The sequence below is a fragment of the Aedes aegypti genome, chromosome 2 (genome assembly GCF_002204515.2).
Source record: "Aedes aegypti strain LVP_AGWG chromosome 2, AaegL5.0 Primary Assembly, whole genome shotgun sequence".
Classification (NCBI taxonomy): domain Eukaryota; kingdom Metazoa; phylum Arthropoda; class Insecta; order Diptera; family Culicidae; genus Aedes; species Aedes aegypti.
This window is the reverse complement of record NC_035108.1, coordinates 168,134,081-168,152,999: the sequence shown is the minus strand read 5'-3', so window position 1 is coordinate 168,152,999 and position 18,919 is coordinate 168,134,081. Positions and strand designations below refer to the sequence as shown.

At 36.9% G+C, this 18,919-nt stretch overlaps 1 protein-coding gene across 1 annotated transcript in view; it reads left to right on the top strand.

Moving 5' to 3' along the window:
• LOC5574038 overlaps positions 1 to 18,919 on the top strand; it is a 92,079-nt gene that overhangs the window by 19,005 nt on the left and 54,155 nt on the right. The window contains exons 3-5 of the mRNA XM_021843073.1: positions 579 to 869; positions 3,497 to 3,664; positions 12,835 to 12,986. Coding sequence (XP_021698765.1) covers positions 579 to 869; positions 3,497 to 3,664; positions 12,835 to 12,986 — 611 coding nt within the window. The remainder of the gene's footprint in view (positions 1 to 578; positions 870 to 3,496; positions 3,665 to 12,834; positions 12,987 to 18,919) is intronic.

Here is an 18,919-nt window from a genome sequence, read left to right as displayed (position 1 = left end):
TTCCACTTCCAGCCCGTCGTTCGGTCGTCTGGGACTCCTTAAAATATTGTACCATTCGAGAGACAGTTGTATGGAAGATTCTCAGTTGTCTTCACATCCATCTCATGCTCGCAGTCGGATTTTCCATGAGGGCGTGCAAAATTATCCGGCGATTTTTTTTCTTGTTACGATGCCATGTCAATAATCACTGAACCGATTGTTATGAAATTTTGCACAAGTAAACAATACACTCCAATCTAGTTGTACCCAGGCGAATACAGGCCTTAAACGTGCGATTAAACGCTTGACTTTCTGCTGAGTAAGCAAAAGAGTTTGTTATTAATTCATCGTTTCCACCAATTTCTAAAAAAAATGTTCATTCATGATTTCGAAGATTGATTGGCACAAATAATCATGCTCAAGAAGTCATCCCACGAAAATTGTCCAAAAATCCATGTCACTCACTGCAACAATTCAGATGCCCTAGAGCACAGGCAGTTAGAATTTCAATGACACGCACGCACGCCCAAGCTCCCATACTCCGTAAATGATAGCTAATTAGATTTGCGATCATTTTATCGTTACGATGCCGCTTCCAGGAATCCGGGCTTCATCAGTGGAGGCCGTCTGAACGTAACCGCCATGGGAAATTATACCGCGGATCAGCACCGTGACGGAAACGGGTTGCTTTACGTGCGTTTCCGGGAGAGCACCGTCGTACGCCGCAGGGACATGAATGGGCTTAGGCTGAAGATAATGACCGTTGTGACGCAGAAGCCACGCGAGCCGTTTGAAGTTTACCTGTCGACGCCGAAAAACACCCACCTGGACTCGGTGCACCGGTACAACTTTGGGCTGATGAGCTACTTGAAGGATTATTTCAATTTTAGGTAAGCGCCTGTTACACCCAAGACGAAGAAGAGCACTGGGACAAGAAAAGGAAATTGATTTGCAATGGCCGTATCAGTGGCACATCAAAGAAAAAGGGTTATGAGTTAACCCCTACCCCTCTTTACCCACTCTTATATGTCAATGCTACCTGATTTTATGGTGCTATCAATGAAAAAATCTATTAAACAACCAACCACCCACCTCCCATAAATTATGTTTTTCTAAATACGCCACTGAGTCTTATGTATAGCCAACATTTTGTCTTTTTTCCAATATTTGTTTCTTCAATTCTATTAAAGAGATTAGCTATAAGTTATAGCTAGTTGCCATCGCCAACAGCACCCCAGTGGCACCATAACTCCTTCAGCTGTAGTACAAATTAAGCTATATAACAAAAAGCATTAACTTTTCCACCTTTCATAAAGTTATTTATGGGGCCCTCGCCGAGTCCCTGTACGCCGTACGGCTACGGCCCCAGCACATTCATCTTTCACACATGATTGATGATGATTATGACGATAATGATGACTTGAATGTGTGATCATCATGACATTCGCCGGCAGCTGTGCCGTTTTTTTTTCTTTTTGCTCTTTCAACGCTGTTTGGCTTCCATCGATACAAAATATCCAGCCGCAGAGGGTGGAAAAACCTGTGTCCCAATTTTTCTCATCCTTTCACTACGGCTCCCAATCTATTATCGGTGGATAGCGTTACCAAACGTTGTGCATTAAGAGGACATGTTCAAATTTTGAATTTAATTTGAAGCGTCTGATTTGTTTTAAGAATATTTTCCAATTTTCATGGCGAAATTTTTTGTAGTTTACACCAATAAACAGCATTATAAATCTTATTTTGGGCTCCCAGTAAAACAAATTATGAAGCAAACATGAGGCTGAACGCCTCATAGGGACCTTCCTTAGCTGAATGGTTAGAGTCCACGGCTATAAAGCAAAGCCATGCTGAAGGTGTCTGGGTTCGATTCGTCGGTCTAGGATCTTTTCGAAATGGAAATTTCCTTGACTTCCCTGGCCATAGAGTATCATCGTACTTACCACACGATATACGAATGCGAAAATGGCAACTTTGGCAAATAAAGCTCTCAGTTAATAACTGTGGAAGTGCTCATAAGCTGAGAAGCAGGCTCTGTCCCAGTGAGGACGTTAATGCCAAGAAGAAGAATAATGAGGATAAACGTTCTTCAAAACGAGATGACTTATGATCAAAACCGATACAGATTCTTAAGATAGAATTAAGCTTTTCCAAACATTTTGTTACTATCATTAGATTTCATTTTCCGTAGCAGTTAAAAATTTTTACAGGGCATTTTCAAATATCATTTTGTTGAGTAAAAAGTTTATTTTTATTTCTTTTTGCTGAACCTGCCATATAATTTCCATAGCAGGATCTCGAGTGCGTTGGTATTGCCTTCTCCTCCGTTTTAAAGACGGATCAAGAGTTTAAGATCAGCGTGTATAATCACGGATTCAATTTTTACTTCCCATTTCGGTATTTCAATGCTCCTGGCTTCAACAATAGAATATGTTAAAGTTTCAAGAGCATTGTCTATATCAAGTTTTGTTTGAGGAGATATGTTAACGTCAAGATTACTATGGTTATGTGTATCATATATATTCAAGTCGACTCAAAAATAAATGAAAGTGGAGCTGATAGGATTGAGAATCACTTCATGGAATATTTGAAATGTAACAGGGACATGATCAGAATCAAAATCAGCGTAAGTAATCAGTTGGATACAAAGGTAACTAGAGTTGGTTAAGACCATACCAGTAGTGTCGTAGTAGTGTTTCTAGAAAAGGAAAGACAAGTAGGACTATCAGGGTACCTATTGAATTGAGAAATATCCTGAAAAGAACTCATCAAATAAAACTCTGCCGTTGGAATTATTTTGCTGATTATTCTATGAGCAATGTTTGGCATTAAAGTTATCAATGACAATTTTTTTGACTTATTGCGAGTCAATTTGGAGCAAATTAATTTGCTGCCCAGAGCATTGGAAAAGCAAATAGGCAGGCATGACAGGATATTTACCAAGCTATGTTTTAAAAGAAACACCTGAAGTTGCAAAAACTTTGGTTTCAAATGACGAAAAAGTTGGTGTTTTATTCGTCTATGAATGATAATAGCAACACATGATCCATCCAGGCGACCAGGCATTGCAGAATGAGTTCTCAATTGACTTTGAAGCACGATCAAAGCAAGCAAAGGAAAAAATCCCATCCGTAATGCACTATTATAGTGGTCTATGATCGGAAATGTGTCGCAAGTTGTACAAGTTTGGTAAATAAGAGGAGCGAACGAGAGCCCCGATTCTTTCGATGTTCTCAGGATTCAATCCCTGCAGGCGATCATTACGATGAGCAAAATAGTTTCGATCTCTTTTGAGTTTGGATCCAGATTGCAAATATGTTTCAGTAATAACTGATTTACGTATGTTATTACTAATTTCCAAACATAACCAGAAGGTAACCCTATCAATGTACCGGGCCAATGGACGACGACAATGGACAGCTCACAGTAGTGCCGGCACAAAATTGATACTAATAAAATATACCATCAAATACATATGAACCGATTTCATTTTCCTATTTTCTCCCCCGCCGTATAGGTTCATTATGAGACGGACCAAAAGCTGGGGCTATCTGCGGAATGGCACTTTCGATGGGATGATTGGTGCATTGGCCAGACGGGAAGTCGATCTCGGAGGGTCACCAATGTTCTTCCGACAGGAGCGGCACCGGGTGGTCAGTTACACGACTCGTTCGTTCATCGAAAGGTAAGAGCCCGGTTCGAGGGGAGTTATTGAACGACGAAGAAAGAAAATTATGAATTTCACCATTCAATGAGAGACGTCTGTAGGCGCCAACTTTGAGGGGCAAAACCCTTTCACCCCCTCAATTATTTACCACAGGAGCGAAGCGTAGTTTTGTCCCACCTCCCCTTTCCTATCAATAATTCTGAACTATAGTTTTTCTTAGTATATATTCAAAGTGTTTCTGACTACGAAGTTTCAGAAAATTCGGTATCAGGATCTTCTGTACCGTCGATGGGGGTGACAATGGGTCTGGGGGGTGAGATTGGGTCAAAACGGAAAAACATGTTTTCTGAAATATTTCAGCTAATAACTCTGATATTACTAAAATTTATAATTCATATGTTAGGAAACATATTATTACACAGAATTAATCACAATACACATATTAGGAAAAAGTAATTTTTGTTTAATATATCTACAAATTTGTATGTTGAAACTGGACAAAATTAACAACATTAAATTTCTCCTGTGCAAAGTATCACGCATGTTATTTAACCTCTATCGTTATAATAGTAGAAGGTTGAAGGTCTTTTCTTTACATATCACACGTATTTTCCGGAATCTATTTGATTTTTCCACAAAAATTTCATTTTTTTCGGTACGGTGTCTAAAACATTAAAGATGGGGGTGAGATTGGGTCTAGTAAGAACGATAGTAAATGAAATTGCTAGTACACTTTTTTGACATTTCACGGTATCGGGTGTTCTCTTTATTCATTAAGATTTGTTTATTCTTTCTAACTAAAGCTTCTCTGAAACATCAAACAAGTTTACTTGAGTATTTCGTGTATTGAATAACAATGCAACGCATTCTGACACCTACACGTTAAAGCTTCCAGCGGACAATTTGTCCTTTGAAGGAAGCACCGCACTAGATAATGGACTAGCATTCAACGCCCAGTGGCACAGTCGGAAGACATTCCTCGCAAAAAGTTTTTCCGGCCTGTAGTGGGAATCCAACCCACGCTCCTTAACACGATGCGGCTAAATGCCTGGTACTATCACAGTTAGCGGACTTTGGGGCAAGTGTGCCACCCCTGCTTTTTATAAAAAACTACAAAATATATTTTATCTTTGAGCTTAACAATATGTTTCCTCATAGTTCACAATACAATGATCAAAATTACTTTTGTAAAAACAACCAAATTTGAGTAGATTCTCATGAGATTTCGTTGTTTTTAAATAGCATGGTGAAAGGTAAATTATTACCAGATTTTTCTAACGTACTGCACATCGTGAAACTACTCAAATGCGTAAGTTATTGTGGCAATTGAATGAAAAAAGTATATAGTTTTACATACGAAATCCATTTTGGTTGAAATCTATACTTGTTGGGCAAGTGTGCCACCTATATGGTAAACGAAGATTGTTGGAGTGAATTTTATGAAAATGTAAACATCATCAACAAAATCATAATAATAAACCAAAATCAGGCCCCAGTAGTGGTTTCTGAAGTATAGTAGGGGAATAGCGGATATTTTTGCGCCTAAAGTGACTTTTTCTCCAAACATTCAATAATAACATGTTTTTTGGCGTATTAAGTACTGTTTTACTTAAATGCATAACGATTTTACCATTATTTAGTGCTGATCTAGTGTCATATTTTACATATCCGTCGTAATATAGAGTGAAGTGGGGCAAAAGTTCGAGTGGGGTAAGAGTTTCTTTTTAAGATTTCTAGCTCAATTTAAAACAAATCTTATAAATGTCATGGTGGTTCGAATGCTATTCAAGTAAGAGACTTTCAATCCAAATATCATAAAAATCGATTGAGATTTGGAAAAGTTATGGCTTTTTGTTGTTTTTCGGCGTGAATATTGTAATTTTTGGTCAAAATTTCGTTGCATGGAACCAATTGAAGATAAAATCTTTTTCAATATTTTATGTAAGGGCGTTTCAAGGCCTATCATAAGGTTGCTTTGAGATGTATTAGTTTTTGCATAAATGCTTGAAAACAATTTTTGGCCCATAGTGGGGCAAAAGTTCGAATCAGCGGGGCAAAAGTTCGACCCATGTATAAACTCACGGAAAAATTTGCAAATTGCCTAAAATCCACATATTATCTTCAAATTTAGTTAAATTAGTCTGATCGTGTGAAAATTTTCACCAAAATTTTACATTTCCACTTAGTTTTGCGAAAAACTGCTATTTTTGAGCGTATTACAATAAACCCCGTTTTGGGCAATTTTTCGATGAAAATTTAGTGTGTATTTTTCGTCAAACTTAAGTTTACGGCTGGTGTAAAGTATGCCTGTCATAAATGGATCGATATTTTGTGTTTTAGCCAGCGAACTTTTGCCCCACACTAGATTCGAACTCTTGCCCCACCGGTGGGGCAAAAGTTCGAATAAGACAATCGATTTTGAAATTGTTATAACTAAAAATGGGTAAATATTTTGATACAAGTTTGTTCAGCAAAATTATAGCCAATATGTTGAAGGTTCACTGTATGGTATTTGTTTTGTTTTAACTGCTATTGTTTTCCTGGAAACTTTGATTATACCACTAAGGTCGAACTTTTGCCCCACCTTACTCTAAGGGTAATACATATATCGTATTGAATGAAGACAAAAATAACCATTTTAGTTATTGGTATAGACTAGTAGAGAGTACCACATGTGATGAACCTTGTTATAAAGCAGCCCCTTATGACGGTAAACTTGAAAATATTTCTTAAATTGTCTATTAGCCTCTGCTTTGTAAGTAGTATTTATAGGAAATAAAGAAAATTTCATTAGAATTAGAAATATATGCGATTTTCATTCGGTGGCCTTCTTGCCCCATATAGGTGGCACACTTGCCCCATAGGGGCCCAGATAGCCGTAGCGGTAAACGCGCAGCTATTCAGCAAGACCAAGCTGAGGGTCGTGGGTTCGAATCCCACCGGTCGAGGATCTTTTCGGGTTGGAAATTTTCTCGACTTCCCAGGGCATAGTGTATCTTCGTACCTGCCACACGATATACACATGCAAAAATGGTCATTGGCACAGTAAGCTCTCAGTTAATAACTGTGGAAGTGCTCATAAGAACACTAAGCTGAGAAGCAGGCTCTGTCCCAGTGGGGACGTAATGCCAGAAAGAAGAAGACTTGCCCCATAGTGTTGAAAAATTGGTTATTTTAGATGATATTTGAGAAGCTCTAAAACTAAAACTTTTTGAAGTTATTTTCCTTTAAAATGGCACAATGCTTAAGAAAAGATGCGAAACTAACACAATAAGGATAAATTGGTAGGTTTTGTAAGTTTTAGACAAAGTTAGAGAACAATTTAGGTGGCACGCTTGCCCCAAATTCCGCTACCGTAATCCGGGGTATCATTGATCAGCGGGGTAACATTGATCGGAATGACTCATCTCGTAAATAGTTCGTATCATCATTCATTGATGGAACATTTCCAAATCATGAATGGTGATTCTCTTTCTCATGTTCATTAGCTAATGAAAGTGAAGATTTTTGTGAAAATTGCGTTTAATTGATGCGTAAATTTGTCAACTTTTCGAAACAATGATTTCAATGGGTAAGGATGATACTACCGAAGATTCATATCTCACACAAGTTCTGCAAACGATATGAGCAAGAAAAATGCAATTCTTACTAAAAATGGCATCGCTGAAAACGATTCAGTTGTCAAAACTTTCATAAGTATGCTCAATTAGGTAACATTAACGAGTTACTGTAAAGAATACAGAATTTCCTTAGGAAATTGCCTACCTTTAGGCGTATTCCGCTTTTCGAGGTGTTCTTAATTTTAAAAAAATTCAAAAACTAAATTACTTGTAAGCGTTTGGTCTTTATATTCGGCTTCGGGGGTCATGATTTAAGTAAGTAACGACATTTTCAACATTACCAAACGTTGTTTACATAGGTGATCAATGTTACCCCATATCAGCAAAATCAAAAAATCACTTAAAACATTTTTTTAAACATGCTTAAATCTTTCAAAAAAGAAAAAGCAGTATATAGGCACGAGCTGTGGGTGGCAGTACTTGTTTTGAAAATATAAAATTTGCAACATTTGCATTTTCAAACGAAATATTTAAGAAATATTAAAAAAATGATCAATGTTACCCCGGATTACGGTACTCTACACGTGTTGTAGTCTTATGTGCAGGAGCCACATTTCTTGCAGGCGCACGGGAGCGTTGTATATTCTGAGACCTCTTTTGGTGCGCCTCATTTTTTTTTTTGAGATGTGTCTCATTGCGATCTCATGCGCTCCATCACATGTGCTGTTTATTGCAAGTTGCCTTGAAATATAGATTTTCGGTGAACTTCGTTGATCACACCTATTTTCTTGCTCGAAGGCGGTAATTATTTCGCAAATTCATCCAAAAACAAACTTTTTCGAAGGAAATAATGAAAAAGATCACATAACTGGCAACCTTGCTCACCCTTCGGTACTGGGGGAAGATCTAACACTAAAACAAAACAGAGAAAGACAAAGGCAAAATTGGTTTTCATGACATTTGTTTTTGTCAAAATGCTATCAGTTCGCAAGATTGCACTTTGCCGTCAAACTTTCAAAGTGTGCTGTTCGATTTGGTGTGAACAGCACAATAAAATTCAGCGCAATAATTTAAGTGATGACAAAACTTCTCAACGAAGTTCAAAATTTTAACTCTCGGATGTAGTAAACGAGTTCGTGGGAAGCTATCAAGCCGACTTCGTTGACGGCCGATCGACAACGGACCAGATCTTTACTGTACGGCAAATCCTCCAAACATGTCGTGAATACCAGGTCCCAACGCATCACCTTTTCATCGATTTCAAGGCGGCATACAACAGTTTCGACCGCGTAGAGCTATGGAAAATCATGGACGAGAACAGCTTTCCCGGGAAACTCACGAGAAAAAAAAGGTGGCAGACCTGTACACTAGGGTGCCCTAAATCTTCCGTAGCCAGGATTTACAAAGTGGAAAATGATCATCGGTCCTAAAATAACATCCTGTGCAAAAATGAGAATTTTTGGTGAAGGTTTAGAGGGGGCGCAAAGGACGTAAGTGCAGTATTCCCATTTTAGTGAACTCTGAAAACCCTTAAGGGCAAAAAATCACCTCAAAATTACGATATCTCCACTCCTTTAGATGATATTTGGCGAAATATATTTTATGCATGCGATTTTTGGCCCTTGAATAGGTTACTATGAACCCGAATAAGCATGTGAATAGCTGGGGAGGATTCCTATGCTAGTAGAATGGAACAAAGAGCAAAGAAGAATGAGAGAAAGAACAAAGAACACAGAAGAATGTAAGGTGGGGTGAGTTAACCAGGTGGGAGGGTGTAACTGATGATATTACAATAGAATGAACTGCGGAACCGTGAAAATATCTCGGTTGGATGTATGAGCTGTGATTATATGCAAGTTTAACACTAATTTAATATTTTAAAATGTCCGTTTGATATAATTCCAGCAATTGCTTTTATAATCTGAAAGAAATTACAGAGGGGGGCCTAAATCCATGCAGGTTCAAAATCGGTACACTTCATACAAATAGAAGGCGTTTTATATGAAGTGGAAGGGTTTAGATTCATTTCATAGGTGTACGGATTTTGATCCCGCATATCCTTATTAGGTAAATCCATAAACGATTTCTGCTTTCTAGCAATAACACTTCCTCTTAGAATCCCCACAGTTATTTCTGGACTATGATGCCATTTCAGCAATTAATTACGTTTGGGCTTCCAATACTTCACTTTCGCCACAACACCTTCAACATAACTACTTTAAAAAATACGTCAACATCTATAATGTTGAACAATTCAAAACATGTTTTTAATAATGACGAAAACTGAAAATTACATGTATATACCGTTTTGAATCATATTACGGACAGCTTCAAATTCTGGACACTCTACTTTGTATGGGAAATATTTCACACGAAATGTTTCAATTTTTGCCGTTTTTAACTTCTCATTTTCGAGGCTCCTTTTAATAAGCTTTTTCCATAAAAATCTATGCAAACTTATAATGTCCAACTGCCTTAGACGTCTCTTTCGTGGCTTGACGGCTTCAATTGATGATTTAACTTTTCTATTGATGATTTCCATGAGCTGTCCGGAATTCGAATCTAAGTGTCCGGAATATGAGGCAAAAGTGAGGAAGCGTCCGGGATAAGAATCATAGAAAGGCCACACATTTCGATTTATTTAAAATTATTCAAGTTGCGGAGGCGTATTTTTTTACCAACCATTCGGAAGTTAAGGGTTTCCGACGCTCGATAACGCTGAAAAATCATACAGATTGATTTGTTTTGTCTGCTCTATGTTGAGTTATACTTCATTAAAGCCTTAAGTGTCCGTAATATGAATCAAAACGGTATTTTAAATTAAATGAAACAGGAATAATGCCGACACTTGTAGTGACGAACTATACATAGTTTGTTTTAAATAACATTGAGTATTACTGTGCATTTTGTCTCGGTATGGTAGAAGTTTTAAAAAATACGTCAACATTCACAATGTCGAACAATTCAAATGATAATTTTTAATAATGTCAAAAAGAGAAAAATATATGTATATTGAAATTGTTTAAGAAAAAAGCATAATGCCGACACTTATAGTGACGAACCATACAAAGTTTGTTTTAATATTACTTAAAAGTTACGCTTTCAAGAAATTATGTGTTATCACAAGCATGAAACGAACTCACCAGTTGGTTATCCATCCTCGACTGAACACAAAACTGACACTAACAGCAAAACTTCTTGGCGTCCCGAAAACAAACCGTCTTGCTTGTGCCTTCCCAAATACCTACCCAGCAAGACGCTCCAAAACAAAAAAAAATTCTTCGGAGACGAAATCACGCGCGAAACCGTGAGCAAAATCTGTCGGACGACGCAAAACCGGAATGTCCTGCTTGGGCTTCACGAAGCACTCCTTAGTAAAAATAATTGGTATAACACGAGATTATATTCTTTCCGTAACAATATTCTTGTTTGATCCGTTTCGAATGATTACAAAGTACACCGATTAAATACAGACGCAAGAAACAATTTTAAGCGATGCAACAAACACTTCAAATTTGCATCCAAAGATAGAGCAAGAACAACGTCGGTATACAACGGATAGAGACACAACAACTGTAAACCAACCTGCCCCCAGTTTGAGGGAGGTTAAGGATGCTATTCACCAGCTCAAGAACAATAAAGCTGCTAGTAAGGATGGTATCGGAGCTGAACTCATAAAGATGTGCCCGAAAAGGCTAACCATTTGTCTGCACCGGCTGATAGGCACAATCAGGGGAACAGAACAGATACCGGAGGAGTAGAAGGAAGGGGTAATATGCACTATCTACAAGAAAGGCGACAAGTTAGATTGTGAGAATTTTGGGGCCATCACCATTCTAAATGCGGCTTACAAAGTATGATCCCCTATAATCTTCCATCGTCTGTCACCTGTAGTAAACGAGTTCGTGGGAAGTTATCAAGCCAGCTTCGTTGACGGCCGATCGACAACGGACCAGATCTTTACTGTACGGCAAATCCTCCAAAAATGTCGTGAATACTAGGTCCCAACGCATCACCTCATCGATATCAAGGCGGCATACGATAGTATTGACCGCGTAAAGCTACGGAAAATCATGGACGAGAACAGCTTTTCCGGGAGGCTCACGAGCTCAGGCGCACATTCCAGTTCGTTTGAATCCCTCCGGGACTACGATAAGGTGATGGACTTTCGTGCCTGTTGTTCAATATCGCGCTGGAAGGTATTATGCGGAGAGACGGGCTTAACAGCCGGGGTACCATTTTCATGAGATCCAGTCAATTTGTTTGCTTCATGGATGAAATGCACATTGTTAGCCGAACATTTAAAATGGTGGCAGACCTTGCCGAGTAGGATAATTATGACGAGTGCTGTAAAAATGGAGTTCTGCAACGAGTTAAGCTCTACGTTTTTTGCAATTTCTCATCGTAATAGGATGTTTTTCATCTCGCCAATCTGTCATGCAAGGACCTACTTTCCTGCACTGAAGTATGCAGTGCGGGAATAGTCATTATGCAACTGAAACCAGTGCTGTAATTATTCATTACGAAACGCTTTCTCATTACGCATTTTTTTAAGTTGCATATGAATCATTACACAATTATTTTTAAGAAATTGTAAAATAATGATGACTGCATTGCGATAAAATTTCAGATACCCTCAAGTGGTCTTGTACAAAATTGCAAAACTCTTCGAATTTATCCTACTTGGCAAGCCTCGTAGGATAAATTTACGACTCGTGCTTTCGTGGAAGACCACTAGAGGGTATCAGAAATTATATCGGAATGCATTCGCCATTATTTGACAATTTCTGAAATATTTTTGTGTTTCGATTCATTTCGCAACTGAAAACAGTTGCGTAATGACTGGTTCCAGTTGCGTAATGACTTTTCCCGCAAAACATATGTTTTGCAATTTCTCATCGTAATAGGCTGGTTTTCATCATGAAACGCTCTACTATCCTGCACTGAATTATTTAGCATCGTAAGAGTCATAACCCAACTGATGTTAGTTGCGTACTGACTCGTTACGCAACACCTTTTCATAACGCAATTGTAAAAAAAAAATCAGAAAATCGCAATATGATTATGAAGGAAACCCGATATGATTTCTGATGTCCTCAAGTGTTTTTTTTTTTTGAGAAATTAAAAAAAGAAATGTTGTACGAACTCGTTGCAGAACTCAATTTCTACAGCACTCGTCGTAATTATTCCGCTCGGCAAGCCTCCTTAGATAAATGTACGACTCGTGCTGTAAAAATCAAGTTTCTGCAACTTGTTGCGTAAACTACTAAAGCAATATACCTAGCCGAGGCTTCAGGCATGTAATTTACACGTTTTCCTTTTGAAATTATGGAGAACTTTAGGAAGCTCAACATTAGTAGCGATTGGTACTGGACCGAATCCAAAGGAGAAGGATTGTCCTTTTCACATAAATTTAACGTAGCGAATGGTAGCCCATCATGTATCAAGAAAGTAAATGTCTATATTTTTATTAAGATGAATTGAATTTGAAGGATGCATGTATATCATCTATATGGCTTCCATTAAAAAAAGTTATCCTTAAGTAAACATCCTTTCCGTATTATTACTTAAAGATAATCGGCAACTAATCCTGTCATTGATGAATGGATTACCTACTCTTTCTTACAGGCCATGCTTCATTTTTCGACATCCAAGACGGCAGCAAACGATGCGAAACCCGTTCCTGCTACCTTTCGAAACCACGATCTGGTACATGATGGTGGCTTGTGGCGCAATTCTAGTCGTGGTCCTGTTCACCAGTTTCTACTTTGAGGATTCAGGTAAGAGAAAAACGGCCATAAATAGATAACATAATTCGTACGCTTCCATTCAAGTGCAGGATTTGAAGCTGCAGCCAATTTCTGCTCACTTTGCTGTCTTCATGTGTGAGTGAGTCGGAGGCACACATTGATTTAGCAGAAGAAAAGCTGGGAAAAAATAAACTTTTCACTACTTTTCCGTCCATCCTTTTCCTGCCATGATGATTGATGAAGAAAATCTTCTTCAACTCAAAACGAGAGCAATCGTGTGAGTTTCTAACAGAAATGGACAATCTTTGGAAACAGCTAGAGAAAAAAAGTTCCTCTTTTGTAACGAGTTATTTTTCTGCTCCTATTTTGGGGTTTTTATTCTTCTCCTACCAGGAATGTGCTATCTTCTCCATGGAATCCGCTTCCCTTGCAAGTGCCATATTGTAGACCTCAGCAGAAAAATGTAGAGAACGCGCCTCACATCTTCACGTCTGCAGAACGTGAATGATTCTTTTGATACATATAAATTTTTATTTCTTCCCTATTTTCCCTTGGAGCGCCATCTCAGATGCTGGTTACTCCATGTACCTTTCTACGGAGAAGATTTCGGTCTATATCTCTACTGTGGTGCACAAAACGGTGCAGAACCATCATCTATAGTTTGGTTTTTATAATCTCCATCCCCCAGAACGGAACCGTTGGTAGAAATGGCTCGGAAGCATAAGCAGGGGAAGTCAGGGTGAAATCAGTAACGGAAAATTCTTAATATGTAATTCGAAATAAAGAACTAGTAGGAACAACAATTTTCGGAATTCCTTTACCGAGTGGTTAGAGTCCGCGGCTACAAAGCACAGCCATGCTGAAGGAGTCTGGGTTCGATTCTCAGTCGATCCAGGATCTTTTCGTAATGGAAATTTCCTTGATTTCCCTGGACATAGAGTATCATCGTACCTGCCAAACGATATACGAATGCAAAAATGGCAACTTTGCAAAGAAAACTCTCAGTTACTAACTGTGTGTCCCAGTGAGGACGTATTGCCAAGAAGAAGAACATTGCAGAAAACATTTCTGAAAAACCGTAGAAAATTATCAATTTCACCAGAAATTACGGAAACTTAGATATTAAGCAGGCTTAAAAAACGATTTATTCATTTATTTTTTTTTTCCTTTGACTGTAAACGGACCGACTGCCTTACCCCAATATGCCCCCATCTACCTATGTCTGACACAGGCAGTGCAGTGGCGGGATCCGTTTGGTAAGAAATTTATTCGAAAAAGGAAAGTTTCTTTTATTGTTGTTCCGTGGGAGAAATATTTCATTCCCAGGGCATTCTCATCAAAATCAAGATGAAGTGCAGGGGAAAAGTTATGAATGCTGGAATAATGCAGAGTTTATGCATTTATAAAATACCCGCAAGCTAGATGCATGTGCAAATGTGCAAGTTTTACTGATTTGACGAAGTTTCGTTTCATGTGGCTTGTATTAGATTGACCTGATTTAAACAAGAGGGATGCATTGAAAAAAAATCCACAGAAAATTCAATGTCTGCATTTGTAGTAGCGATAAACTGCTTTAGGCTCAATTAAGTAATAGAGTCATAACACGTTACAAAGATGGATAAATTATGAGTAAAATTACGCAGCTACTACGTACCCAGCTGGGATTCAAACCCACGACTTCCGTATACTAGACGGGTGCTTTATCAACTAAGCTACCGAGCCACTTAGTGACCCAATAACTGACAGGTCACAAGTTTAGAATTAAATCCCAACAGCTCACGCAGCCCCTCTTCATAAACCATATCCATCCATCTCATGTATACAAAGGCTCGCAGAGCGAGTGCAACTTTGTTTTGATTTAGTGATGAAACTGTTTTCCTATTATATCCACATCGATTCCACAACAATCGTCTTGTAGAACTGAATAGATCTCTGTATCCGTCTTTCTGTTTTTATAAGGTAATCTATCCAGCAAATGGCGTCAGAAGTCCATCTCTTTAGGATTTCAATGCATAATCCGCTTTGCTTAAGACACCTCAAAGCTATACTATATTTTTGAGTTTTTAGTTACGTCAATAGGGCGATATTCAAAATTGAAAAGGCAATAGATGGCTCTTTTTCAGTGGTAGTAAAAACGAAACCCTGAAGCAAAGAATGCACCACGGAAGATCATATAAACACAAAAAGTTCTGTATTCAATTTACACTTGATTTCTAATCACTACTTTTTTGATCCAGTTTCCTAATTGCAAGTAATTTGCGTTTTTCATTATTTTCCATACGTTTTGACAGCTCTCCAACTACCATTCTTCCATGCGCTTGTGTTGAAAGTTTGAGAAATTTGAAAAGCCAGCGTAGCGCGATCAGTGGGAAGAATACAAACAACAGTGTCGTCGCTCGGCGGCCAGTGAAAGAAGCTGAATGTTCGAAAGGTTGTTATATGTACTTTTTGCCGCTGGTGCCAACTGTTAGCGTTTAAGAACGAAATAATACCCTATTATAAAAATTTGTCAACAAAATCACTTTATTCAAATCGTTTGAACGTGTTGTTGGAAAAATCACTCAAAACTAAGTCTAAAAACCTGTGAAAATTTCAGTTAAATCGGTTCAGTTTGTAACTCCGATGTAATACTTCATTGTTGACAATTTTGTATAAAAAATCGAAAAATTTGTATATTTACTATCCAGTACAATACATACGATTTGTGTACAAAAGGTCGAAAATGATTTGCTTGGTGAGAAATTTTTCCTTCTGTAAAAATATATTTTCAACCTTTTGTTCCTTCTGTTTTGTTCTTCGGCCTTTTGTCCCTTCGACCTTTTGTTTTTTGACCTTTTGTCATAGATTCGTACATACGTGTTGACAAATATCAACAGACTTCCAAATTAAAAAAAATGGACGCTGCAGTTTTGGAGAGTGACAAAAACTCGAGTGACAGATCAGTGTCGATCCCGAGGAGGAAAGAATAACTCGCAATAACTTATGCATACCATATTTTGGTATCATACCATGTGTCGTATCCGACCGATATGCAAAAGGACAACAAGCGTCCTCAACTACGTTTTGCAACACGTCTGTTGCTCGTGACTATATCCGATAAACTGACGAGAGCTTTGTTACATCAATTGCTGCTTAGTCGGATTTCCGATCAGCTCTCTTGCTCACATTCACTCTGTCTCTTTCTAGTCGTTGAGAGAATGACAGTTAGTTTCCGAGACTCGAAAAGTCTACACAAATTCAAATCATTCAAATTCAAACAACGTTGCGAATCCTCAAGCACAGTACGCAGCCCAATGAGTTAGTTCAGCAAAGGGCCTAAACTGCGAATGGCTTAAATATCAATTTTAATTCTTTACCATTACCAAATATTTTTCACCTCTCATATTGATATCTTGAAAGTTATGCTTATTTAGGATTATCAAGTATCTATCTCCACAATCTCTCTCACCTCTACTCTTCTAATAAAAATGTCTGTGAAAGTGGAATATTGATTTTAACGAAACTTTCGAATACTACCCTTTAGTTCAAAGAAGACTATGAATTGATTTGCATCAATTATTACATAAGGTGACTTGTTGTATTGTCGACAGCTTTGTTCTCTTCGTAATTAGTGGTTTTCTAAAAAGCTACTTGGCTTGAAATTTACACCAATACTGTTAGCAGATAAGCGATTCTTACTGCCAAATTTCAGAAGATTAAGTCGAATAAAACCACAACGAAGAACAAAACGGTCTAAAATACGTAAGCTTTCCTATTATTATTTTTTTGGTGTAATAACTGATATAACATTGTAAACTTTTTTTTTACATTGAATGACGATCCAGACATTGCAGCGAATTTTGGCATGTTAATTAGGTACAAGAAGATTTAGTGTATCACCATAGCTTTGGAACACATATATCAATCAAAAAGCTTATGACTTGAAACTCCTCAAAACGCCGCCAAATTGGTTAACTCTGGTGAATTGATATGACAATCATAGAAAATTCCGAAATTGGATAATTTATTTTAGTGTCGATGATCCACGAAAAATAATCTTCTCGTTTCGCTTAAACTTCAGTGCCAGTTTTTGCGTATTTACTTTAATTTAAATGTTGAATTGCTGAATTGGTAATAAACTTATTACCTCAAATTGTAAAATAAAAACTAACAAATAATGGAAACCCGCCTAATTTGAACATTTATTTTCAGTGAAAACATGCGTGAAGTTTTTTTTTAAGAATATTACTTATTAGAGATATTATTTCATTTCATGCACTTATTAGAGATATATCTCATTTTGAGCTTTTGTGATTTTCGCTGCAAAATGCAGTGGCGATGTAAAATATTTTTTGTTGAAAGTGTATGTATTGCATTGGTCTTAAGGCCAACTTGTACTATCTAGAATAAAAAACATAAAGCTTTTTTTAAGCATCGAAGCACCGTAAATTTATTCGGATTTTCACTCAGTATTCCAATACCCAACAACTCAGAAATATTCTCAGAGATCTCGGTGATGATCAATTTGTTAAGAGATATAACCCATAATTTTCTCGTTATCCTTCTACAATAAAAATTGGTTTACACATTATCTCTACATTTAAAATTGGTTTACACATCAAAAAGATCTTGCAGATTCAAAAATAATCTCAGAGCTCTGTGATTCTCAATAAGTTCAGAATAAACAAAGTAATCTCATTCCAAATTTGTCTAGGCATACTCCAAGAATTTCAAAACATTCACAAATAATTCCTTTATAATTCTCCGTGACCCTCAATAAGTAAAGAAATATTCAACAACATAACATATTTTTTCAGACATTTTTTTTTTCAGAATTCCAAAGTATTGATTAATAATTCAGATATAATTCTTAGACTAATTTAACATTCTCAATTTATCCATAAAATCTCTGACAATTTTAAAGTTTTTCAAAAAAAACGTATATACTCTAAGGAATTTCTATGATCCTCAAATGGTTGAGAAATATTCTAAGGGTTCCTAGTAGAATTCAATATTCACAATTTATTCAGACATTATCTCAGAACACCAAACTATATACCAACAATTCAGCAATAATCGTGTAGCTTTCTGTGACCTTCAATGAATTCAGATATTTTAGTAATGTCTGGTTGGTTATTCTTTTACATTTCAAATTTATTCGGATATTCTACCAACATTCCAATGTATTCACAAACAACTAATACATATCTTCAGAGATCAATGTATGATGCTTTATTTGTTCTCGTAAATCTGCTACATTTAAGTTATTTTCAGAATTCTAATGTATTCACCAACAATTCAAAAATATTCTTGCAAATTCAAATGTGATCTTCTAGTTATTTGAAATCATTCATAAGTTCAGGAACAACATAGTAATCTCGTTATACGTCAATATACCAAATTTGTCCAAACATTCTCCAATAATTCCAAAATATTCACTAATAATTCAGAAGTAATCTTATAGCTCCCTGTGACCACCATTAAGCTCAAAAATATTTTAAGAATTTCTGGCTATCCTTCAATATTCCAATTTTATTCAGACATTCTCTCAGAATTCTAAATTATTCAACAACAATTCAGAAACATTCTCACAGATCTCTGCTCAATTAACTAAGATTTTTTTTAGGATTTTTTCGTTATCCTTCTCAGATTCTGAAAGTATTCCATAACAATTTGAAAAAAAAAAATCTTAGTAGTCTTCTATTTTCTCAGTGTTCCTAAGGAATTAAACAACAATTCAGAAATAATCCCAGAGTTCTTTGTGATCCTCAATAAGTGCAGAAATATGCTAAAAAATCTTTTTCATCAACATTCCCTATCTCAGACATTCTTTAAGAATTTCAGAGTGTTTACCAACATAAATTCTCATAGAGATTTCTGTAGTCCTCAGCTTAGAAATAGTCTAGATAGTTTTTTAATCTTTGAGCATTCTAAATATATTCCGACATTCTCTCACGATTTCAAAGCATTCGTCAATAATTCAT